The sequence below is a fragment of the Cherax quadricarinatus genome, chromosome 87, assembly GCF_038502225.1.
Source record: "Cherax quadricarinatus isolate ZL_2023a chromosome 87, ASM3850222v1, whole genome shotgun sequence".
Classification (NCBI taxonomy): Eukaryota; Metazoa; Arthropoda; class Malacostraca; order Decapoda; family Parastacidae; genus Cherax; species Cherax quadricarinatus.
This window is the reverse complement of record NC_091378.1, coordinates 4,089,466-4,116,453: the sequence shown is the minus strand read 5'-3', so window position 1 is coordinate 4,116,453 and position 26,988 is coordinate 4,089,466. Positions and strand designations below refer to the sequence as shown.

The 26,988-nt window shown below is 47.4% G+C and overlaps 1 protein-coding gene across 29 annotated transcripts in view; it reads right to left on the bottom strand.

The window, feature by feature from the left end:
• The window catches only part of hth (Meis homeobox homothorax), a 1,177,701-nt gene that overhangs the window by 907,476 nt on the left and 243,237 nt on the right, over positions 1-26,988 (bottom strand). For 23 of the 29 annotated variants that reach the window (XM_053798553.1, XM_053798554.2, XM_053798534.2 and 20 more), the window contains 3 exons: positions 26,520-26,570; positions 24,853-24,903; positions 18,532-18,582 (listed from right to left, as the gene is read on the bottom strand). In XM_053798553.1, the coding sequence (XP_053654528.1) occupies positions 18,532-18,582; positions 24,853-24,903; positions 26,520-26,570 (153 nt within the window). The remainder of the gene's footprint in view (positions 1-18,531; positions 18,583-24,852; positions 24,904-26,519; positions 26,571-26,988) is intronic. The other 6 variants (XM_053798541.2, XM_070103735.1, XM_070103733.1 and 3 more) reach the window with 3 other exon arrangements.

The following is a 26,988-nucleotide window of genomic DNA, read 5'->3' as shown; positions in this document are numbered from 1 at the left end:
TGAGAGGAGAGAAAGAGGAAAAAGGTGAGAGGAGAGAAAGAGGAAGAAGGTGAGAGGAGAGAAAGAGGAAGAAGGTGAGAGGAGAGAAAGAGGAAGAAGGTGAGAGGAGAGAAAGAGAAAGAAGGTGAGAGGAGAGAAAGAGGAAGAAGGTGAGAGGAGAGAAAGAGGAAGAAGGTGAGAGGAGAGAAAGAGGAAGAAAGTGAGATGAGAGAAAGAGGAAGAAAGTGAGAGGAGAGGAAGAGGAAGAAGGTGAGAGGAGAGAAAGAGGAAAGTGAGGAGGAAAACATGTGACTGATAGAAGACAAGAGGAAGAAAATAAGAGAGCAGTGGTTTGCGCTATAAAGCGACGGCCACACATGATGACACACCAACCATACATGACAACAAGAAAGTTACATCCACACCTTCCTCTAACGACGTTATCTCTCCCTTTCTTTACGTGTTTCTCCAATGACATTATCAACCTTTGCGCATCCTTCTTAAATCACAAGTTCTTTATCTCAGTAGTCCGTGCGATAGATCGTAAACTAGCTAGACATTCTTACAAGAAAGAGCCAGACTTGAGTAATGGTGTTGGGGAAATAAAAAGAAACGAAGAACAAGAGATGCTTGAAGAAGGGTTCTCTTGTCTAGGAAATGTAGAGATATTTCTAGATTTTAAGATGTGCTGTCGTATAGAGAGAAGAACACGGGTAAGACGTTGTTTAGAAGCAGTCTCTAGTAATAACAGCATTAGTTTGATAGTAATACTAATACCTTCAATAACAGCAGCAACGACAACATAGACATTGGCTACAGCAGGAACAGCAAAGACGACAGCAGTAACACAACCCCGAGTAACTACGACAGCAGTAACACAACCCCGAGTAACTACGACAGCAGTAACACAACCCCGAGTAACTACGACAGCAGTAACACAACCCCGAGTAACTACGACAGCAGTAACACAACCCCGAGTAACTACGACAGCAGTAACACAACCCCGAGTAACTACGACAGCAGTAACACAACCCCGAGTAACTACGACAGCAGTAACACAACCCCGAGTAACTACGACAGCAGTAACACAACCCCGAGTAACTACGACAGCAGTAACACACCCCCGAGTAACTACGACAGCAGTAACACAACCCCGAGTAACTACGACAGCAGTAACACAACCCCGAGTAACTACGACAGCAGTAACAACCCCGAGTAACTACGACAGCAGTAACACAACCCCGAGTAACTACGACAGCAGTAACACAACCCCGAGTAACTACGACAGCAGTAACACAACCCCGAGTAACTAAGACAGCAGTAACACAACCCCGAGTAACTACGACAGCAGTAACACAACCCCGAGTAACTACGACAGCAGTAACACAACTCCGAGTAACTAAGACAGCAGTAACACAACCCCGAGTAACTACGACAGCAGTAACAACCCCGAGTAACTACGACAGCAGTAACACAACCCCGAGTAACTACGACAGCAGTAACACAACCCCGAGTAACTACGACAGCAGTAACACAACCCCGAGTAACTACGACAGCAGTAACACATCCCCGAGTAACTACGACAGCAGTAACACAACCCCGAGTAACTACGACAGCAGTAACACAACCCCAAGTAACTACGACAGCAGTAACACAACCCCGAGTAACTACGGCAGCAGTAACACAACCCCGAGTAACTACGACAGCAGTAACACAACCCCGAGTAACTACGGCAGCAGTAACACAACCCCGAGTAATTACGACAGCAGTAACACAACCCCGAGTAACTACGACAGCAGTAACACAACCCCGAGTAACTACGACAGCAGTAACACAACCCCGAGTAACTACGACAGCAGTAACACAACCCCGAGTAACTACGACAGCAGTAACACAACCCCGAGTAACTACGACAGCAGTAACACAACCGCCAACAAATACGGCAGCAGTGACACACCCCAGCAACTACGACAGCAAAAGCAGTAGTAACAAACAGGAACTTTGCAGCATCAACAGCAAGAAAAGAATAACAGTAACATGAACAGGAACTACAACAGAAGCAGCAAAAACAGCAGCAACAGGAACTACAGCAAGAGTAACAGGTATTTCAGTAACAGAAACAGCATCAACAACAACAGGGCCAGCAGATGCAGCAAACGGCTTTACGTAGCATCTTGGTTATACCAGAAGTCTTGGCGCCAGGCTCGTGGGTACACCACAGACTCACTCTTAACTCACTCACTCTCTCTCTCCCTCTCTCTCTCTCCCTCTCTCTCTCTATCACTGTTCATCACGGACCTTTCATTGCTTCTTTGCATTTATTCAAGTCAGGTGACCGAAGCTTATTCAAGATATTCTCATAACTTTAGAAATTTATTAGAGAAGTAACCCCGGGGATATACCAAGAAGGGGGAGGGGGCGTCCCTGAGTCCTCCCTCTAATAGATGCAAGGAGCTCCCTGGTCCCTTCCACCTCCTCAGGGAACAAAGCCCTGTTCTCTTCCACCTCCTCAGAGAGCAAAGCCCTGATCCCTTCCACCTCCTCAGAGAGCAAAACCCTGATCCATTCCACCTCCTCAGAGAGCAAAACCTTGATCCCTTCCACCTCCTCAGAGAGCAAAGCCCTGATCCATTACACCTCCTCAGAGAGCAAAGCCCTGATCCATTACACCTCCTCAGAGAGCAAAGCCCTGATCCATTACACCTCCTCAGAGAGCAAAGCCCTGATCCCTTCCACCTCCTCAGAGAGCAAAGTCCTGATCCCTTCCGCCTCCCCAGAGAGCAAAACCCTGATCCCTTCCACCTCCCCAGAGAGCAAAACCCTGATCCCTTCCACCTCCCCAGAGAGCAAAGCCCTGATCCCTTCCACCTCCCCAGAGAGCAAAACCCTGATCCCTTCCACCTCCTCAGAGAGCAAAGCCCTGATCCCTTCCACCTCCTCAGAGAGCAAAGCCCTGATCCATTACACCTCCTCAGAGAGCAAAGCCCTGATCCATTACACCTCCTCAGAGAGCAAAGCCCTGATCCATTACACCTCCTCAGAGAGCAAAGCCCTGATCCCTTCCACCTCCTCAGAGAGCAAAGTCCTGATCCCTTCCGCCTCCCCAGAGAGCAAAACCCTGATCCCTTCCACCTCCCCAGAGAGCAAAACCCTGATCCCTTCCACCTCCCCAGAGAGCAAAGCCCTGATCCCTTCCACCTCCCCAGAGAGCAAAACCCTGATCCCTTCCACCTCCTCAGAGAGCAAAGCCCTGATCCCTTCCACCTCCTCAGAGAGCAAAACCCTGATCCCTTCCACCTCCCCAGAGAACAAAGCCCTGATCCCTTCCACCTCCCCAGAGAGCAAAGCCCTGATCCATTCCACCTCCTCAGAGAGCAAAGCCCTGATCCCTTCCACCTCCTCAGAGAGCAAAGCCCTGATCCCTTCCACCTCCCCAGAGAGCAAAGCCCTGATCCCTTCCACCTCCCCAGAGAGCAAAGCCCTGATCCATTCCACCTCCTCAGAGAGCAAAGCCCTGATCCCTTCCACCTCCCCAGAGAGCAAAGCCCTGATCCATTCCACCTCCCCAGAGAGCAAAGCCCTGATCCCTTCCACCTCCCCAGAGAGCAGAGCCCTGATCCCTTCCACCTCCCCAGAGAGCAGAGCCCTGATCCCTTCCACCTCCCCAGGGCAAAAAAGGTCAATGTTTTAGAAAGATTATCTATTAGCAAGCATTTGCCACACGCCACGACGCTCTTACTGAGGTGACACACACAAAAACTTCCTCTAATCCACCAAGCAAGTGTTTTTGTCTCCCTCCCTCCCTTCCCTCACTCCATCCTTTACTACCCTCCCCCTCTTCTTACTACTTTCCCCTCCTTCAGTACTTAAACTTTCCTTCAGCCTTATTACTGCTCTCCCTCCCTCCTTATTACCATACTCCTTATTACCATGCTCTGGTGGCCTGGTGGTTAACGCTCTCGCTTCACACGGTGAGGGCCTGGGTTCGATTCCCAGCCAGAGTAGAAACATTGGACGTGTTTCTTTCCACCTGTTGTCTATGTTCCCCATCAGTAAAATGGGTACCTGGGTGTTAGTCGACTGGTGTGGGTCGCATCCTGGGACACTGACCTAAGGAGGCCTGGTCACAGACCGGGCCGCGGGGGCGTTGACCCCCGGAACTCTCTCCAGATAAACTCCAGATACTTCCCTCCTTACTAAACTTCCCCTTTCCCTAGTGCTAGATCGCCACACTTATTTACCCTTTCACCTCTCGTTGAAAGAGAGAGAGAGGGACAGAGGAGAGATACTTAGCAGCTTCCCTAATTACACACCTAAGCATCAAGCCTTCACAAGTACCCCCCACAAACTTTCTTCACTCGGCTACTACGATTATATTACCAAATTATACGCTAATTATTATCATTCCTTCACTCGTTCCTGGAGAACAGTCACAATACCGTGACTGGAACAATATACAAATAACCCGCACATAGGGGAGAGAAGCTTACCACGACGTTTCGAACCGACTCGGACCATTAACTAGTCACAATGTGACTAGTCGGACCGAAACGCTGTCATAAAGTACCTCGTGTGTGCGAGATATATATGTATTTACTCCTTCCTAATATTCTCTGATACGTTTTTACAGTAAAGTGATAAACTTAGCCTCGGTAGCAGTTACTAAATTATTTACGATACTCGAGGAGTGGACGAAGGTTGAGGGATGGTTTAAGAGAGGATAGGCAAGGAGTGGACGAAGGTAGAGGGATGGTTTAAGTGAGGAGGATAGGCAAGGAGTGGACGAAGGTTGAGGGATGGTTTAAGAGAGGAGGATAGGCAAGGAGTGGACGAAGGTTGAGGGATGGTTTAAGAGAGGAGGATAGGCAAGGAGTGGACGAAGGTTGAGGGATGGTTTAAGAGAGGAGGATAGGCAAGGAGTGGACGAAGGTAGAGGGATGGTTTAAGAGAGGAGGATAGGCAAGGAGTGGACGAAGGTTGAGGGATGGTTTAAGAGAGGAGGATAGGGAAGGAGTGGACGAAGGTTGAGGGATGGTTTAAGAGAGGAGGATAGGCAAGGAGTGGACGAAGGTTGAGGGATGGTTTAAGAGAGGAGGATAGGCAAGGAGTGGACGAAGGTAGAGGGATGGTTTAAGAGAGGAGGATAGGCAAGGAGTGGACGAAGGTAGAGGGATGGTTTAAGAGAGGAGGATAGGCAAGGAGTGGACGAAGGTTGAGGGATGGTTTAAGAGAGGAGGATAGGGAAGGAGTGGACGAAGGTTGAGGGATGGTTTAAGAGAGGAGGATAGGCAAGGAGTGGACGAAGGTTGAGGGATGGTTTAAGAGAGGAGGATAGGCAAGGAGTGGACGAAGGTAGAGGGATGGTTTAAGAGAGGAGGATAGGCAAGGAGTGGACGAAGGTAGAGGGATGGTTTAAGAGAGGAGGATAGGCAAGGAGTGGACGAAGGTTGAGGGATGGTTTAAGAGAGGTGGATAGGCAAGGAGTGGACGAAGGTAGAGGGATGGTTTAAGAGAGGAGGATAGGCAAGGAGTGGACGAAGGTTGAGGGATGGTTTAAGAGAGGAGGATAGGCAAGGAGTGGACGAAGGTTGAGGGATGGTTTAAGAGAGGTGGATAGGCAAGGAGTGGACGAAGGTAGAGGGATGGTTTAAGAGAGGAGGATAGGCAAGGAGTGGACGAAGGTTGAGGGATGGTTTAAGAGAGGTGGATAGGCAAGGAGTGGACGAAGGTAGAGGGATGGTTTAAGAGAGGAGGATAGGCAAGGAGTGGACGAAGGTTGAGGGATGGTTTAAGAGAGGAGGATAGGCAAGGAGTGGACGAAGGTTGAGGGATGGTTTAAGAGAGGTGGATAGGCAAGGAGTGGACGAAGGTAGAGGGATGGTTTAAGAGAGGAGGATAGGCAAGGAGTGGACGAAGGTAGAGGGATGGTTTAAGAGAGGAGGATAGGCAAGGAGTGGACGAAGGTTGAGGGATGGTTTAAGAGAGGAGGATAGGGAAGGAGTGGACGAAGGTTGAGGGATGGTTTAAGAGAGGAGGATAGGCAAGGAGTGGACGAAGGTTGAGGGATGGTTTAAGAGAGGAGGATAGGCAAGGAGTGGACGAAGGTAGAGGGATGGTTTAAGAGAGGAGGATAGGCAAGGAGTGGACGAAGGTAGAGGGATGGTTTAAGAGAGGAGGATAGGCAAGGAGTGGACGAAGGTTGAGGGATGGTTTAAGAGAGGTGGATAGGCAAGGAGTGGACGAAGGTAGAGGGATGGTTTAAGAGAGGAGGATAGGCAAGGAGTGGACGAAGGTTGAGGGATGGTTTAAGAGAGGAGGATAGGCAAGGAGTGGACGAAGGTTGAGGGATGGTTTAAGAGAGGTGGATAGGCAAGGAGTGGACGAAGGTAGAGGGATGGTTTAAGAGAGGAGGATAGGCAAGGAGTGGACGAAGGTAGAGGGATGGTTTAAGAGAGGTGGATAGGCAAGGAGTGGACGAAGGTAGAGGGATGGTTTAAGAGAGGAGGATAGGCAAGGAGTAGACGAAGGTTGAGGGATGGTTTAAGAGAGGAGGATAGGCAAGGAGTGGACGAAGGTAGAGGGATGGTTTAAGAGAGGAGGATAGGCAAGGAGTGGACGAAGGTTGAGGGATGGTTTAAGAGAGGAGGATAGGCAAGGAGTGGACGAAGGTAGAGGGATGGTTTAAGAGAGGAGGATAGGCAAGGAGTGGACGAAGGTAGAGGGATGGTTTAAGAGAGGAGGATAGGCAAGGAGTGGACGAAGGTAGAGGGATGGTTTAAGAGAGGAGGATAGGCAAGGAGTGGACGAAGGTAGAGGGATGGTTTAAGAGAGGTGGATAGAGAAGGAGAGGAGGATAGGCAATTAGGTGGGAATGGGAATGGATGAACGATGGGTAAGGAGAGACGAGGATGGAAAAGATAGATAGTTGGTGCTTCAAACAGTAGTGTTTGTATTCACCATTTTACTCATGTATTTGTGGCTGCAGGGGTCGAGTCACAGCTCCTGGCCCCGTCTCTTCGCTGGTCGCTACTAGATCCACTCTCTCCCTTCTCCATGAGCTGTGTGTGTGTGTAGTACTAAGAGACACATGCATATGGGAAGACATTAATGCAAAAAAAGCAGACCGACTGAAGTCACTATTACAACTACAAAACAAACTACAACATAGACGAGAAGAACCTCCCTTAGAAGAGAAACTACAGCAGTAATAAGACTCTTCGCTTCTCCTCTACACTGCAATATTGCTTAATACAACCACAACCATCTTGCAATGACCAAACTGCAGCCCTGAAGAACAGAGAACTTTCACTGTTAGCATTCAAGCAACCAGGTTGTTGTTGTCAGCATCCCACAATCATCACGACCGAGGCGATATCAGCAAGATATAAAACCCTTTTCTAGCCAGTGGAAGGCCTCGGTCTGGTGACCAAAAGCTCCAGCTGTGGGTCATCACATGATTAAGACTCGCGTCAGGAAACAATTGTCCTGTTTCCTGACCAACTTTACCTAACCTAACCTTTACTGTATACCATTAATGGTATACAATACTAACAAGATGAAGAATCAAACACGATGCAACATCTGGGTATCAATATACAAAGATTCCTACAACATCATGGAATCTTGATATAAAAATACCCAGATGTTGCTAATGTGTCTAATTCTTCAGACAATTGTCTACTACTAGAGCAGTGGTTCCCAAACTTTTTCAGCTTGTTACCTAATTTAACATGCCACATAAAGCATGTTACCCCTTTCACAAAATGTTGTTATTATTGATATATATGGCTAAATTAAAACACTTGAGATATTTTCTTTTATTTATTGTATTTGAACATTGTGCATCTCTAATGACTATTACCAAAGATGTCAAGAACATCAGTGGGATGGATGGAGTTGCATACTTGAAGCTAGTTTAGGAATTCTTGGCTTCATACCAGCTTATATCTACCTCGGCTGATGCTCACAGATAAACTGACAGTGTGAAATAGAGGCAGCCTCAGGAAGTGAGTGACGCGTACTGGACAGGTCGATCTGGGCTACTGAGTGACTTTTGTCCTGAAGCATACTTGTCAAAATACTTTTGGGTTTCCACACACTTAGCTATATATTTCTTCTTTTCTAATACTGTATATTAGTTTTTGATGTTTATTGTTATTTGGTTTAACTTTATTACTTACTTATAATAGGTTTACTTTACAACTTTATATACTAAGACAAAGTTAACAATAATCCTCATACCGGGTACCGCATTGTTTTCTGGATTTTCAGAATTCATAACTTTTTTTCTGTCACCCCTCCATTACCCCCCAAAAATGGTTAAATTACCCCCAGGGAGTAATTTACCCCCAGTTTGGGAACCACTGTACTAGAGGAACTTGGAAATTATGCCAATTACAGTGATTTTAGGAGTTGTGACAGACTACGAGGAACAACAGTCTAGTTGACCATGACCAGGAGACGGTAGGGAAGGGGGCAGTGATCCCCAGAAGTATTTCAAAGCACCGCAACACAACTTCCCCCTGACACACTGCTACCCCTCCATCTCCCCCCTACCCCTCCATCTCGCCCCCCTACCCCTCCATCTCGCCCCCTACCCCTCCATCTCGCCCCCTACCCCTCCATCTCCCCCTACCCCTCCATCTCGCCCCCTACCCCTCCATCTCGCCCCCTACCCCTCCATCTCGCCCCCCTACCCCTCCATCTCGCCCCCTACCCCTCCATCTCGCCCCTACCCCTCCATCTCGCCCCCTCCCCCTCCATCTCTCCCCCTTACCCCTTCTTCTCGCTCCCTACCCCCCTAATTGTAATAGCCAACAAGCGAGAAGTAATTAAGAGGCGAGTGTAATAGCTAGGAGAATTACCTTAACAGCCGGAGCTATCACCAGTTAACACACCTTCCCCAAGACTATCACCAGTTAACACACCTTCCCCAAGACTATCACCAATTAACACACCTTCCCCAAGACTATCACCAGTTAACACACCTTCCCCAAGACTATCACCAATTAACACACCTTCCCCAAGACTATCACCAGTTAACACACCTTCCCCAAGACTATCACCAATTAACACACCTTCCCCAAGACTATCACCAATTAACACACCTTCCCCAAGACTATCACCAGTTAACACACCTTCCCCAAGACTATCACCAATTAACACACCTTCCCCAAGACTATCACCAGTTAACACACCTTCCCCAAGACTATCACCAGTTAACACACCTTCATACCCTATGAAGTGTATATGTCGTGCCGAATAGCTAAAACCCTGCAGCCCTGCCATAAGCAGGGCCCTTGCCACCTTGCCTTGAGCAGGACTCCTCCCACCCAGCTATAAGAAGGGACCCTGCCACCATACCATGAGCAGGGACCCTACCACCATGCCATGAGCAGGGATCCTGCCACCATGCCATGAGCAGGGATCCTGCCACCCCGCCATGAGCAGGACCCCTGCCATAAGCAAGACCCTGCCATGAGCAGGGACCCTGCCACTCTGAAACGAGCAGGGATCCAGGCACCATGCCATGAGCAGGGATCCTGCCACCATGCCATGACTAGGGACCATGCTACCATGCCACGAGCAAGGACCCTGCCACCATGCCAAAAGCAGGGACCCTGCCACGAGCAGAGACCCTGTCACCATGCCATAAGTAGGAACCCTACCACCATGCCATGAGCAGGGACCCTGCCACTATGCCATGAGCAAGGACCCTGCTACCATGTCATGAGCAGCGACCCTGCCACGAGCAGGGACAATGCCACGACGCCATGAGCACGGACCCTGCCACCATCTCATGAGCACAGACCCTGCCACCATCTCCTGAGCACGGACCCTGCCACCATGTCATGAGCACGGATCCTGCCACCATGTCATGAGCACGGATCCTGCCACCATGTCATGAGCAAGGACCCTGCCAGCATGGTCCGGGTAGGGACCCTACCAGCATGGTCCGGGTAGGGACCCTGCCAGCATGGTCCGGGCAGGGAAACTCCCTGTCAGCGTCTTGAGATACTTATGAAAGTGACATAGCAAAGAGTTTGGCGGGGAAAAATGAAAGAGGGGAAAAAGAGGGTGAACGAGGAGCAAAAAGAGAGGAAAAGTGAGTAAACGAAGGGAGAAAAGTTGGTTAAAAATGGAAAAAAATATCAGAACCGAGGAAAAATGAGAGAGGGGGGAGAATGGTGTAAAACGGTAAGAAGAATAACAACAAGAACAAGAAGAAATAAGAAAAATAAGAAGAAAAGGGAGGAGGAGAAGGCCAAGAGAGTGAAAAAGAAGAAGCAGTGAAGACAGAAGAGGAGATGGAGGAGGATCTGGTGAAGTATATGTTGAAATAAGTCTGGAAAAAAACAATAAACCAGCGTGTAAAGAACTGTAGGTTTATAACAGCAAGTATAGTGTCACTATAGCACTGTCACTATAGCACCAGTAACAGTAAGTATAGTGTCACTATAGCACCAGTAACAGTAAGTATAGTGTCACTATAGCACCAGTAAGTATAGTGTCACTATAGCACCAGTAACAGTAAGTATAGTGTCACTATAGCACCAGTAACAGTAAGTATAGTGTCACTATAGCACCAGTAACAGTAAGTATAGTGTCACTATAGCACCAGTAACAGTATAGTGTCACTATAGCACCAGTAACAGTAAGTATAGTGTCACTATAGCACCAGTAACAGTAAGTATAGTGTCACTATAGCACCAGTAACAGTAAGTATAGTGTCACTATAGCACCAGTAACAGTAAGTATAGTGTCACTATAGCACCAGTAACAGTAAGTATAGTGTCACTATAGCACCAGTAAGTATAGTGTCACTATAGCACCAGTAAGTATAGTGTCACTATAGCACCAGTAACAGTAAGTATAGTGTCACTATAGCACCAGTAACAGTAAGTATAGTGTCACTATAGCACCAGTAACAGTAAGTATAGTGTCACTATAGCACCAGTAACAGTAAGTATAGTGTCAATATAGCACCAGTAACAGTAAGTATAGTGTCACTATAGCACCAGTAACAGTAAGTATAGTGTCACTATAGCACCAGTAACAGTAAGTATAGTGTCACTATAGCACCAGTAACAGTAAGTATAGTGTCACTATAGCACCAGTAACAGTAAGTATAGTGTCACTATAGCACCAGTAACAGTAAGTATAGTGTCACTATAGCACCAGTAACAGTAAGTATAGTGTCACTATAGCACCAGTAACAGTAAGTATAGTGTCACTATAGCACCAGTAACAGTAAGTATAGTGTCACTATAGCACCAGTAACAGTAAGTATAGTGTCACTATAGCACCAGTAACAGTAAGTATAGTGTCACTATAGCACTGTCACTATAGCACCAGTAACAGTAAGTATAGTGTCACTATAGCACCAGTAACAGTAAGTATAGTGTCACTACAGCACCAGTAACAGTAAGTATAGTGTCACTATAGCACCAGTAACAGTAAGTATAGTCACTATAACACCAGTAACAGTAAGTATAGTGTCACTATAGCACCAGTAACAGTAAGTATAGTGTCACTGTAGCACCAGTAACAGTAAGTATAGTGTCACTATGACACCAGTAAGTATAGTGTCACTATAGCACAAGTAACAGTAAGTATAGTGTCACTATAGCACCAGTAACAGTAAGTATAGTCACTATAGCACCAGTAACAGTAAGTATAGTCACTATAGCACCAGTAACAGTAAGTATAGTGTCACTATAACACCAGTAACAGTAAGTATAGTGTCACTATAGCACCAGTAAGTATAGTGTCACTATAGCACCAGTAACAGTAAGTATAGTGTCACTATAGCACCAGTAACAGTAAGTATAGTGTCACTACAGCACCAGTAACAGTAAGTATAGTGTCACTATAGCACCAGTAACAGTAAGTATAGTCACTATAACACCAGTAACAGTAAGTATAGTGTCACTATAGCACCAGTAACAGTAAGTATAGTGTCACTGTAGCACCAGTAACAGTAAGTATAGTGTCACTATGACACCAGTAAGTATAGTGTCACTATAGCACAAGTAACAGTAAGTATAGTGTCACTATAGCACCAGTAACAGTAAGTATAGTCACTATAGCACCAGTAACAGTAAGTATAGTCACTATAGCACCAGTAACAGTAAGTATAGTGTCACTATAACACCAGTAACAGTAAGTATAGTGTCACTATAGCACCAGTAACAGTAAGTATAGTGTCACTATAGCACCAGTAAGTATAGTGTCACTATAGCACCAGTAACAGTAAGTATAGTGTCACTATAACACCAGTAAAAGTATAGTGTCACTATAGCACCAGTAACAGCATAGCACCAGTAACAGTAAGTATAGTGTCACTATAGCACCAGTATCAGTAAGTATAGTGTCACTATAGCACCAGTAACAGTAAGTATAGTGTCACTATAGCACCAGTAACAGCAAGTATAGTGTCACTATAGCACCAGTAACAGCAAGTATAGTGTCACTATAGCACCAGTCACAGCAAGTATACTGTCACTATAGCACCAGTAACAGTAAGTATAGTTTCACTATAGCACTAGTAACAGTAAGTATAGTGTCACTATAGCACCAGTAACAGTAAGTATAGTGTCACTATAGCACCAGTAACAGTAAGTATAGTGTCACTATAGCACCAGTAAGTATAGTGTCACTATAGCACCAGTAACAGTAAGTATAGTGTCACTATAGCACCAGTAAGTATAGTGTCACTATAGCACCAGTAACAGTAAGTATAGTGTCACTATAGCACCAGTAACAGTAACTATAGTGTCACTATAGCACCAGTAAGTATAGTGTCACTATAGCACCAGTAACAGTAAGTATAGTCACTATAGCACCAGTAAGTATAGTGTCACTATAGCACCAGTAACAGTAAGTATAGTGTCACTATAGCACCAGTAACAGTAAGTATAGTGTCACTATAGCACCAGTAAGTATAGTGTCACTATAGCACCAGTAACAGTAAGTATAGTGTCACTATAGCACCAGTAACAGTAAGTATAGTGTCACTATAGCACCAGTAACAGTAAGTATAGTGTCACTATAGCACCAGTAAGCATAGTGTCACTATAGCACCAGTAACAGTAAGTATAGTGTCACTATAGCACCAGTAAGTATAGTGTCACTATAGCACCAGTAATAGTAAGTATAGTTTCACTATAGCACCAGTAATGCCAAGTATAGTGTCACTATAACACCGGTAACAGTAAGTATGGTGTCACTATAGCACCAGTAAGCATAGTGTCACTATAGCACCAGTAACAGTAAGTATAGTGTCACTATAGCACCAGTAACATCAAGTATAGTGTCACTAACACCGGTAACAGTAAGTATGGTGTCACTATAGCACCAGTAAGTATAGTGTCACTATAGCACCAGTAACAAGTATAGTGTCACTATAGCACCAAGTCCAGTGTCACTATAGCACCAGTAACAGCGGGCAGTGAAGGGAGGATAGGCTCAGTGAAGGGAGGGGGATAGAGGCAGTGAAGGGAGGGGGGATAGGGGCAGTGAAAGGAGGGGGGATAGAGGCAGTGAAGGGAGGGGAGACTAGAGGCAGTGAAAGGAGGGGGGACTAGAGGCAGTGAAGGGAGGTGGGATAGAAGCAGTGAGGGGAGGGGGGATAGAGGCAGTGAAAGGAGGGGGGATAGAGGCAGAAGGGAGGGGGATATAGCCAGTGTAGGGAGGGGGATAGAGGCAGTGAAAGGAGGGGGATAGGGGCAGTGGAGGGAGGATAGAGGCAGTGAAGGGAAGGGGATAGAGGCAGTGAAGGGAGAGGGATAGGGGCAGTGGAGGGGATAGAGGCAGTGAAGAGAGGGGGATAGGGGCAGTGGAGGGGGATAGAGGCAGGGAAGGAAGGGGAGATAGAGGCAGTGAAGGGAGGGGGATAGAGGCAGTGAAGGGAGGGGGGATAGAGGCAGTGAAGGGAGGGGGGATAGAGGCAGTGAAGGGAGAGGAGATAGAGGCAGTGAAGGGAGGGGAGATAGAGGCAGTGAAGGGAGGGGGATAGAGGCAGTGAAGGGAGGGAAGATAGAGGCAGTGAAGGGAGGGGGATAGAGGCAGTGAAAGGAGGGGGATATAGGCAGTGAAGGGAGGGGGGTAGAGGCAGTGAAGGGAGGGGGGATAGAAGCAGTGAGGGGAGGCGGGATAGAGGCAGTGACGGGAGGGGGATAGAGGTAGTGGAGGGGGGATAGAGGCAGTGAAGGGAGGGGGGATAGAGGCAGTGAAGGGAGGGGAGATAGAGGCAGTGAAGGAACGGAGGATAGAGGCAGTGAAGGAACGGAGGATAGAGGCAGTGAAGGAACGGAGGATAGAAGCAGTGAAGGGAGGGGGGATAGGGGCACTGAAGGGTAGGGGGATAGAGGCAGTGAAGGAAGGGGGATAGAGGCAGTGAAGGGAAGGGGGATAGAAGCAGAGGGGAGGGGAATAGAGGCAGTGAAAGGAGGGGGATAGAGGCAGTGAAGGGAAGGGGGATAGAGGCAGTGAAGGGAAGGGGGATAGAGGCAGTGAAGGGAAGGGGGACAGAGGCAGTGAAGGGAAGGGGGGATAGAGGCAGTGAAGGGAAGGGGGGATAGAAGCAGTGAGGGGAGGGGGATAGAAACAGCGAGGAGAGGGGGGATAGAGGCAGTGAAGGGAAGGGGGATAGAGGCAGTGAAGGGAAGGGGGATAGAAGCAGTGAGGGGAGGGGGATAGATGCAGTGAGGGGAGGGGGATAGAAGCAGTGAGGGGAGGGGGATAGAAGCAGTGAGGGGAGGGGGATAGAAGCAGTGAGGGGAGGGGGATAGAAGCAGTGAGGGGAGGGGGATAGAAGCAGTGAGGGGAGGGGGATAGAAGCAGTGAGGGGAGGGGGATAGAAGCAGTGAGGGGAGGGGGATAGAAGCAGTGAGGGGAGGGGGATAGAAGCAGTGAGGGGAGGGGGATAGAAGCAGTGAAGGGAAGGGGGATAGAAGCAGTGAGGGGAGGGGGATAGAAGCAGTGAGGGGAGGGGGATAGAAGCAGTGAGGGGAGGGGGATAGAAGCAGTGAGGGGAGGGGGATAGAAGCAGTGAGGGGAGGGGGATAGAAGCAGTGAGGGGAGTGGGATAGAAGCAGTGAGGGGAGTGGGATAGAAGCAGTGAGGGGAGTGGGATAGAAGCAGTGAGGGGAGTGGGATAGAAGCAGTGAGGGGAGGGGGATAGAAGCAGTGAGGGGAGGGGGATAGAAGCAGTGAGGGGAGTGGGGGGATAGAAGCAGTGAGGGGAGTGGGGGGATAGAAGCAGTGAGGGGAGTGGGATAGAAGCAGTGAGGGGAGGGGGATAGAAGCCGTGAGGGGAGGGGGATAGAAGCAGTGAGGGGAGGGGGATAGAAGTAGTGAGGGGAGTGGGATAGAAGCAGTGAGGGGAGGGGGATAGAAGCAGTGAGGGGAGGGGGATAGATGCAGTGAGGGGAGGGGGATAGAAGCAGTGAGGGGAGGGGGATAGAAGCAGTGAGGGGAGTGGGGGGATAGTTGTAAAAGCGTGTAGCAGTGTGACTCACACCAACAATCACTCCCTCGACGGTATAAAATATTCCAAACATTCGTCCATCAACACGCTAGGCTGTTGATGGTGATAACGAGAAGTAAACAGTCAGCTGCTGACGACGATGCTCAAGGAGGAGGCAGGGAGACCCAGGGAGAGAAGCAGGGAGGCTGGCAGAGAGGAAGAGCCATACAAGCAGGGAGGGAGAGCCAGGGAGGCTGGCAGAGAGGGAGAGCCATAGAAGCTGGCAGGGAGACTGGCAAAGAGGGAGAGCCATAGAAGCTGGCAGGGAGACTGGCAGAGAGTGAGAGCCATAGAAGCTGGCAGGGAGAGCTAGGGAGACTGGCAGAGAGGGAGAGCCATAGAAGCTGGCAGGGAGAGCCAGGGAGACTGGCAGAGAGGAAGAGCCATAGAAGCTGGCAGGGAGAGCCATAGAAGCTGGCAGGGAGAGCCAGGGAGACTGGCAGAGAGGAAGAGCCATAGAAGCTGGCAGGGAGAGCCAGGGAGACTGGCAGAGAGGGAGAGCCATAGAAGCTGGCAGGGAGAGCCATAGAAGCTGGCAGGGAGAGCCAGAGAGGTTAGTAGTGTGAGAATCAGGGAGGGAAAGCCATGGAGGCTGGTAAGGAGAGAAGCATGGAGGCTGTCAGGGAGGGAGAAATGTAGAGAGATGGAGTAAGGGAGGGAGGAACAAAACACTGCAGCAAGCCTACTGGCCCATGCGTGGCAGGTCCAAGTCACCTACTGGCTTAAGCCACTGACGCAAGTTAGTCATGTCCAGGTCAGGGAGAAAAGACCCAAGGACATGGAGGGAGAGGAAGAGATATCAATGAATGGAATGAGTCAGGGACTGAGGAATGACGAGAGAGGAGGGAGGAAATATGAAATTAAAGGAAAGACAGAAGAGGTAAAGGGAGAGAGAGAGACGAACAGACAAATGAGGAAACGAAAAGGAATGAGGAAGTGAGGGAGAGATGGATGGAGGGAATAACAGACAGGAAGGGAGGGAATGAGGTAAGAGGGAAAGTATACAGCAGGTTAGGTTCCGGGCTACTGTAGGGCACCTGCTTATACAGCAGGTTAGGTTCTGGACTACTGTAGTGCCCCTGCTTATACAGCAGGTTAGGTTCCTAACTACTGTAGGGCACCTGCTTATACAGCAGGTTAGGTTCCTAACTACTGTAGGGCCCCTGCTTATACAGCAGGTTAGGTTCTGGACTACTGTAGGGCACCTGCTTATACAGCAGGTTAGGTTCTGGAGTACTGTAGGGCACCTGCTTATACAGCAGGTTAGGTTCTGGAGTACTGTAGGGCACCTGCTTATACAGCAGGTTAGGTTCTGGAGTACTGTAGGGCTCCTGCTTATACAGCAGGTTAGGTTCTGGAGTACTGTAGGGCTCCTGCATATACAGCAGGTTAGGTTCTGGAGTACTGTAGGGCACCTGCTTATACAGCAGGTTAGGTTCTGGAGTACTGTAGGGCACCTGCTTATACAGCAGGTTAGGTTCTGGAGTACTGTAGGGCACCTGCTTATACAGCAGGTTAGGTTCTGGAGTACTGTAGGGGCCCTGCTTATACAGCAGGTTAGGTTCTGGAGTACTGTAGGGCCCCTGCTTATACAGCAGGTTAGGTTCTGGAGTACTGTAGGGCACCTGCTTATACAGCAGGTTAGGTTCTGGAGTACTGTAGGGCACCTGCTTATACAGCAGGTTAGGTTCTGGACTACTGTAGGGCCCCTGCTTATACAGCAGGTTAGGTTCTGGAGTACTGTAGGGCCCCTGCTTATACAGCAGGTTAGGTTCTGGAGTACTGTAGGGCACCTGCTTATACAGCAGGTTAGGTTCTGGAGTACTGTAGGGCACCTGCTTATACAGCAGGTTAGGTTCTGGACTACTGTAGGGCCCCTGCTTATACAGCAGGTTAGGTTCTGGAGTACTGTAGGGCCCCTGCTTATACAGCAGGTTAGGTTCTGGAGTACTGTAGGGCCCCTGCTTATACAGCAGGTTAGGTTCTGGACTACTGTAGGGCACCTGCTTATACAGCAGGTTAGGTTCTGGACTACTGTAGGGCACCTGCTTATACAGCAGGTTAGGTTCTGGAGTACTGTAGGGCACCTGCTTATACAGCAGGTTAGGTTCTGGAGTACTGTAGGGCACCTGCTTATACAGCAGGTTAGGCTGGACTACTGCCGTAAAAGTGAATCAAACTTTTTTTTACTTTCAAATGCATATAAAAACCCTATAACAAGAGCTAAGCCTAAAAAAATGCATATACAGTACACACATTAAAATATTTTCGTTCTTAGCTTATAGTGAGTGGTGAATATAATTATTGTAGGAAGGATGAATAAATGAATATAACTGAAAACCGCCGTATTAGCGAAACACTACGAAAGGAAACGCTGTAAAGTGAAGCCTGTCTATGACAAGGAGGCAACCTCAAGTTTACTGAATGGAAATTAATATCACAGTTTCGACCTTAGGGGGGAAAATTGGCACCTACACTGCCAAAAAATCCTAATTTCAACCTTCCATTGAGATGCACCAGCATTTTAAAGTTTAAAGCCAATCTGAATAGGCATTCCCTAGTTAATGCAAAGCAACCAATTTCAGACATTCTCAACTTATAAAGAAAATCTTAGTAAAAAAACCAGGTAACAGGTTAAGTGTACAAATTCGATACTTAATAAAAAATAATATGATACTCCTTCACATCATTTAAAAAATATATAAATAACAATAATAACAAGACACTGACGGCTTCATATCACCTTGAAAAAAAAAATACCTACATGAATAAAACACGTCTCAAATTCTTTTTAAGGGTCGAAACTTGCAATAAAATTTTCTATATATATCATTTTTTTAATTAAATATAAAAAGTTCACTGAAATGGATCAGATTATTTAACTGTAATATAATTATTTCAAACAAAAAATACAGTACTCTAAATTCAGAGGAAAAAAATACAAAATTTCTTGGTAATTCCCTCTCGATTATCATAAAAAAAATCCCATTTTTATATTGAAAAGAAACATAAATCGCACTTACTTTTTCTAATTCTAAAAGATGGAACCGTAGAACCTGGATTGCTTGAACCATCTGTTGAAAAGAATTTTAAACCACAAGGGAATTAATACAGAGAGAAACAGGTGTAATTATCTTATTATACTTCTAATATTAAATGTAAACACACACACACACACACACACACACATATACCAGTAACATTGCGACTGGTCGAGGATCCGAACCCATGTCGTTTTGGCCCTGCCTTGTGGTGAGCGAAAATCACACGACGCCTTAGCCCACAGGACCACACAAAATCCTAGTAGGATTGTGTGGTCCTGTGAGCCAAGGGTTCGATTCGGCCAGTCGCAGTATTGTTATTGATTCAATACCACTTACGTTACGTACAGCCTACTGTAAATTCAAACACCCTTGTTGACAACTAACCAGGGAAGGAGACACTAATGACCCTGACGTACCTGTGGCTGGGGTCAGTTTCTAGAGTTGTTACCTCTTACCCACTGACCTACGTCATCTGTTTACCTGTTGGTCGAGGTCATTTACCTACCACAGGTAAAAATCACCTATCCCCTGATAGGTGATCACCTATTCGTTGTTGAAGACGCTACCTATTTCCAGTTATGAAGTCTCCTATTCCACACTGCTTAACCCCATATGAGCTATTATACAGCCCCCTATATCCCAATTACTGTCAGCCCCTGTTCTGCAGCCCCCCTATTCCCTGCTTGTTCCCCACCTATATCCCCCACCCCGCTAGGTAATCACCTATCCCTCACCTACACGAAGTATTCCCCCTCAGTAGGTACCTCTCTTGGAGAGCGCAACAGTATCTAAATACCTATCTTGGTGGGCGCCTTGCAAGAAGCCCTGGTGGCCCCCAGGCTAAGGGTCCATGATTCTCTGCAACATATTTGCATATTAACTGGCGGGATGCAACCGGCCCGCTGCCAGATGCCGCCTCAACCCACACCAATCAAACAAAATGGCGTTGTACCATAGCCGCTACAATACCTTCTTACGACCAGTCTGATTCCTGATACACAGCTCCTACTCTCCCCTACTAGTCTGGCTCTTAGTATTTGCTTCTAAAGAATCAGGATAAGGATTACCGCCACCAGCACCTACTTATCCAACACCCTGATCAATGAATTCTACTGCCTTATACTCTGGCTATCACCATCTGCTTCGAAAGGATCAGGGTAAGGGATTGACGCAACCAGCACCTACTATCGACCAGCCTGATCCCTGATCCACAGTTCCTACTCCTTCCCACTGTCACCACCTCCTCAAAAAGACGCTGAAGGAACAGGATTTAATACCAGGGAAGAGGAGAGTAAGACGCAGCTTCGTCTTTACAACTAACCTACAAATTAGAAACAGAACGAGATGATTTTTCGATCCATCCTAGACCATTAACAAGCCGCAACGTGATAATGGTCCAGGAAGGACCGAAACGTCGTCTAGTTTCGATTCTAGTCAATGGCTTAGTTATGAAGTGTTGTAGCCAGACAGACAGGGAAGGGAGTTGTAGGTATAAACAAAGGGAAGGGCTGTAGGTATAACCAAAGGGTGTGTGGATACAGCCTGCAAATAGTGGTACAATTTAAACAATTACACCAAGGAACCCATAATTTACACAGTTTCGCCCTCTACGGGCGAAACACTGTGCAAATTAAAGCTTCTCTGTCGTAAGTGTGCTTATACCAGACTAAAGTTTGCTGGAGATAAGTGCTAAGGAACTAGTTAGGGACCTGACACCAGGCGGTGACTGTGTAGCAGGGGGTCAGCAGGTGACTTTAACCTCCTTCAAGAGTTGTTTACTCTGAATGCCCTGCGGGAGAGGGGTATTTGGTAGGGGGGTGGGGGTAGAGTGGTGTCGGGAGGGGGGTGAGGGGAGAGTGGTGTGAGGGTGAGGGGAAGGACAGTAGTAAAGCGTCTTCAAGAAGTTAAGAAAAAACAGGTGTCGACCCCTGTGTCCTCCCAGGCTGGTTAAGCCCTCCAATCATCACAGGCACCTAGGGCCCTACCTGTACCCTGCCCCACCTGTACCTCACCAGTACCAAGCCCCACCTACACCCTGCACCGACTTCATCCTGACCTACCTGTACCATGCCTCCATCACCCTGCCTGTAACCAGCCCTTCCTCCACACCTGTAAAATGCCTTTCCCCCTGTACCCTGCTCCCCCCTGCCTGTAACGTAGCTCCGTCAGTAAAGCAGCAGCAGCAACAACAACCTGTGTATCGCGTCGGGTGGTCGCTACAGCCCAAATTACAGTATTAAACCATTACACAAATCCCTGCTTTAATGTGGCTGTGGGTCGTTAACGCGTGATAAACCGCTCTTCCGCGGCCACACTCCCTGTTTGCCTGAAATATAAAAAAAACCCAGCTAAATCAACCGTGATTGTGCTAGCCCCGCCGCGTTAATATGATAGCAGTGTTGCTGATGATGCTAAGCTAACGGAGCTAAGAGATAAAACACAAGGGCGTTATATGAATGTCGATCTTCCCTCTCTATGCCTCTCCCTTCTTCTCCTTCCCCTCTTTTGTATCTCCTTTCCCATCTCTCCTCCTCTTATTTTATATTTTCTTTCTCATCCCTCCTCTTCCCACCCTTCTATACCTCCTACTTCCCCCTTCCACTCCATCTCTCATCCCACTACTGCACTGCACCTCTCTCTTCCCCTCCTCGTGTAAACCTCCCCCTCCCCTTGACCCCTTCATCCCCAACACTCTCCAACCATCCCCGACACTCTCCAACCATCCCCTACACTCCCCAAGCATCCTCCAACAGTCTCTAACCATCCCCAACGCACTCCAACCATACCAAACACTCTCCAACCATTCCCAACACTCTCCAACCATCCCCAACACTCTCCAACCATCCCCAACACTCTCCAACCATCCCCAACACTCTCCAACCATCCCCAACACTCTCCAACCATCCCCAACACTCTCCAACCATCCCCAACACTCTCCAACCATCCCCAACACTCTCCAACCATCCCCAACACTCTCCAACCATCCCCAACACTCCCCAACCATCCCCAACACTCCCAACCATCCCCAACACTCCCCAACCATCCCCAACACTCTCCAACCATCCCCAACACACTCCAATCATCCCCAACAACTTACAGCACTTAACTATTAACTGATTAAGAATAGAAAGCAATTGTTGCAAAGACCCCCATAATTGTTGCAAGGTCCCTATAACTGGAACAAGGACCCCCTAATCGTTGCAAGGACCTCTAGTCGTTGCAAGAAACCCTAGTCGTTGCAAGGACTACTAGTCGTTGCAAGGACTACTAGTCGTTGCAAGGACCCCTAATCGTTGCAAGGACCTCAATTGTCGGAAGGACACCCCTAATTGTTCCAAGGACCCGCTAATTATAACGAGGACTACTTAACTGTCTAAGGACTCCCCTAGCTGTTTTAAGGACACTCCTTAATTGTTGGAAGCAGCGCATGATCCCCTCCTACCAGAGCCATTTTTGCAAAGACCCCCCTAAATGGAGGAATAACTACCGTAATGCGTGGGGGGTAGTTACGAGAGCTTGTCAACAAGGGTGATAATAGGCGCCTGGCATAACTTAATGGTTCAAAGTCAGTAGTGTAGGTCCATTATGAATGAACATATGACCCTCTAGCACGGCATGCCTCCCGTGCTTTACTTTTGTGTAAATTACACACACACACACACACACACACACAAACAATCTTATCATATAACAAAGTCATCAACTTAAGTTAACATTAAGATTAAACATGGAACTTAAGTTAGGCCTATCTTACCTCTACAAGAAACTTAAGATAGTAAACAAAGTTGCAAATATGAACCAAAATGAAACTGAACAAAGACAAGAGAAACAACTACACTAAACAGATTCTGCCCAAGAAACTAAACCTTGCTGTTATTATTATATTCAGGGGAAGCGCTAAAATCGTAGGGGTCATACAGCACCTGGGAAAACTGGAGGTAATCAGGTAACAATCCCATGAAAGAAAGAGGACCTCCAATCCCTTTGGATTAAGTCTTTATATAGACGGGAGGAACGTACACTACACTAGCCTTAAGGAATCCCTCACTTCATAGAGATCTTTACACTCCTGGAGGAGAACTTTCTCTCCTGAAGAACTTCCAGTCCTGGAGGAGAACTTCCACACTCCTGAAGAACTTCCATTCCTGGAGGAGAACTTCCATTCCTGGAGGAGAACTTCCACACACCTGGAGAACTTCCATTCCTGGAGGAGATCTTCCACACTCCTGGAGAACTTCCATTCCTGGAGGAGAACTTCCACACTCCTGGAGAACTTCCATTCCTGGAGGAGAACTTCCATTCCTGGAGGAGAACTTCCATTCCTGGAGGAGAACTTCCATTCCTGGAGGAGAACTTCCATTCCTGGAGGAGAACTTCCATTCCTGGAGGAGAACTTCCACACTCCTGGAGTTGTTACTCTTCAAAAGGACATCCTTTCCTCTGCGAGTTCGTCTCCTTCAAAACTTGTTCCTCCTCTTACCTGTGTCCTCTTTCGAGAGTTTTTCTATTCCCACGGCCGACCCGGGACCAGATCTCCACATTGGTAACCCACCAAGCTATCACAGCCTGGTGGATCTGCCACTTGACTGAGGTAGTGATCCAATTTCCGCTTGAAAATTTTCACACTAATTCCAACAATATTTCTGATATCTGCTGGTAGCAGGTTGAAGAGTCTGGAACCACGCATGATGACAGTGTTTTCTTATTGTGACCATGGTGCCCCTGATTTTTCACTGGCTTTATGTGTCCTCCCGTATCTCTCACTCCATTGTTATGTTTGGGACTGAGCTTTTCCAGTATCTTCCATGTGTATATTATCATGCATCTTATCTTCTTTCCAGGTAGTAAATTCCCAGTTCTCTGAGGCATTAATTTACACAGGTTTTTCAAGATTCCCAGTTCTCTGAGGCATTAATTTACACAGGTTTTTCAAGATTTCCAGTTCTTGGAGGTACTGATTTACAATGCTCTTTAAAAATGTCGGTCATTTCTTTCTCGCCGTCAGCGTATGAACGTCGCGTTAGTAGTGCGTCAGTCCTAAGAGTGATTCTTAATTTGGATTTTGCCTGTTGAAATATTTACATTTTTTTATTTCATGCGTCTAGTAGGAAAGTTTTAGTTACTGTTCCATCTCGGTAATCTGTCACTGCAGATTATCTTTCCTTCGTGTTGTTATATATTCTCATTCTTAAGCAGTTCCTTAACCCCTTTTCCCATTTTCTACATTTTTTCCGTTTTCTTTCAACGGCTGATCTCATTTTTTTCCCTCTAAGTGTAACATAGTTTACACAGACGCTGTGAACTTCTATCTCCAGCTTTTCCATTCACTGGTGAAGGAGTCCGACGGTCAAGGGTCATTTCCCAGAGAACGTCAGATGCTTATTCACCTGATATCAATAAGTTCTGTGTTTGATTATTTTTGCTGGACACCCCCATCAGGCTGGCTCGCTCTTCAAATTTCTATACATGATTCTATTCCTGTCTGTACCTCAGTGAGGTTGTGGTCTGAGTATGTACGAGACTGTTATGTCGAATTAGTTCATTATTCGTGAAGACCAATTCTAGAATATTTTCGTTCATGATGGACTTCATTGTTGACAATTAGGTTCCTTGCCTTCAGGAGTGATTCTTTTCCTCCTTTAGGAGTGGTAATCCTCCTTCAGGAGTGCTGGTCCTCCTCCAGGAGTGGTTGTTACCCTTTAGAAAGACTTTTCATCCACTGAGAGCGTCCCTCCTTGAGGAATGACGCTTCCTGACCTACCAAAGATTCCTAGTAACCACAGCTGTTTCTTAGTCGTCAGTAATAGTTCCCGCTCACTCTTCCCTCACTACCCCCAGGAAAGGCTCCTCACTCCTGATCCCCGAAGGAAGGCTCCTTACCCCTTACATCCTCAAGGGATGCTGTTTCCCCTGAATCCCCCTTCGAGGGAGGTTTCTCACCCCTTACTTCCTCAAGGGAGGCTGCTTCCCCTGAATCGCCCTTCCAGGGAGACTTCTCACCCCTTACCTCCTCAAGGGAGGCTGTATCCCCTGAATCACCCTTCCACGGGGGCTTCTCACCCTTTATCCCCGAAGAAGGGTTCCTCACCCTCTTCTTAATCTCCAAAATAGAGGTTCCTCGCCCCTAACACTCCCCCCTAACCGTATCACCTCACCCTTCCTATCCTACTCCACCACTGGAGGGATCCTCACCTGATTCCCCAAGGGGATTTCATCCCTGCTCCCCTCAAGCCCCAAGGGCAGGCTCCTCACCCCCTCTAAGAGACCTATCAAACAAAGAGAAGCATAGCGATTACTTACTAAGCTATCAAGCTCTGGGTTTGCCTGATAATATGGCTTCTCTTGTCTAATCTGGAAAAAGCAAAATGGCGAGGCTAAGTAGAGAAAGAAGTTGAGTGGCCATGGGACCACCCGGGCGAAATAAAAACAGTACCAGAACATAAGAAAAAACACAAAATGAAAAACACAATATATTTCTACCGGGCGGTCCCTATTTTTTACCCAATTTACCTCTGGGGAAGAGGGGAAAGGGGTAAAGATGCAAGAAATGAAAGTGAGGGTGATGAAATAAGAGGGAAGAATGTGATATCATGTACTGAAGACATTCACAGATTAATAATTAACAATTTTTACCCAAGATCATCCTCCGAGTGTCTGGCCTCAGCCTGGCCTCCCAGGCCACAACAACACTCGGAGTCTGTTACAGGTGAGTACACTAGTAGTGTCATCAAGGATTCTTCCTGACAATGCCATTAGTAGCTAAAGATCTTGGAGGCTATTGTTAATCTCTGTTAACTGTGCCTGTCCAAGATGTGTTTAATGTGTGTGTGTGTGTGTGTGTGTGTGTGTGTGTGTGTGTGTGTGTGTGTGTGTGTGTGTGTGTGTGTGTATGTGTGTGTGCGCTTAGTGTGAGTGTGCATGTATGTGTGCATGTATGTGTGTGTGTGTGTGTATATATATAAAGAAAGAGAGAGAGAGAGAGAGAGAGAGAGAGAGAGAGAGAGAGAGAGAGAGAGAGAGAGAGAGTTTATGTATAACATACAGACTATGAATGTAACAACAGTAATAGTGAGGGGGAGGTGACAATGATGGTTAGGAAGGTGAAGATGGTGAGGCCGGTGATGAAGGTGAGGATGGTGAAGGGTATGGAGATGAGATAGATGAAGATGATGTTAAGTGATGATGAGGGAGCTGATGAGGTGGTGAAGATAATGAGGGTAGTGTGAGGTGAAGATGAGGGAGGTGGTAGTGAAAGTGACGAAGGTGGTGAAAGAGCACATGTGGAGTGAGGGAGGTGAAGGTGAAGATGATGGATGTGGTGGTGATGGTAGTAGTGGTGGTAATAGTGGTGGTGATGGTGGTGGTAGTAATGGTGGTAGTGGTGGTGGTGGTACTAATGGTGGTGATGGCAGTAGTGGTGGTAGTAATGGTGGTAGTGGTGGTGATGGTAGTGGTGGTGATGGTAGTGATGGTGGTGGTAGTAATGGTGGTAGTGGTGGTGGTGATGGTAGTGATGGAGGTGGTAGTAATGGTGGTAGTGGCGGTGGTGATGGTGCTAGTGGTGGTGGTGATGGTAGTAGTGGTGGTGGTGGGGATGATGATGGTAGTGGTGATGGTGGTAATGATGGTGGTAATGGTAAGGGTGATGGTGGTAATGATGGTAGTAATGGTAGTAGTAATAGTGGCAGTTATGGTGATAGTGATGATGATGATGATGACGGTAGTGGTGATGTTAGCAATGGTAGCAGTAATGGTGGTAGTGGCAGTAGTGGTGATGGTGGTAATAATGATTGTGGTGAAGGTGGTAGTAATGATGGTGGATTAAATGGCAGTAATTCTGGCAGTAATGGTGATGGTGGTGAAGGTGGTAGTAATGATGGTGGATTAAATGGCAGTAATTCTGGCAGTAATGGTGATGGTGGTGGTAATGGTAGCAATAATGGTAGTAGTGGTGGTAGAGGACTTACCATGCTGTCTACTTCAGGATGAGAGTAGTAGTAGGGCTTCTCATGACGAAGCTGCAGGAGCGTTAAGGAAGAAACACATCCACTTAAGTAACTCTCTACAACCCTGGTTCCTGGCCTGCCCAAGCTCTCTTTTTGCAGGAGGGGAGGTGGGGGGACAGGAGAAATGGGGAAGAGTGATGTGGAGGAGGGTAGTGATGAGGGGGGAAAAGGTGGGTGGAAGAGGAAAGGGAGAGAAACTGATGGGTGTGAATGGAAGGAAGGGAGGAAGATATTTACATGGGTATATCTGGGGGTATGGAGAAAGGAAGAGAGAGTATATAAACTGGTGATAGCGGGAGAGAAAGAGAAAAGGAGGAGTAGGAGGCAGGGAGTACTGACAGGTGAAGGAGAGAGGGAGGGAGAGAGGCATTTACCAAGGTAGATGTGGAAAGTGCATGACAGAGGGTAAGTACAGGCCAGGGCAAGGGGC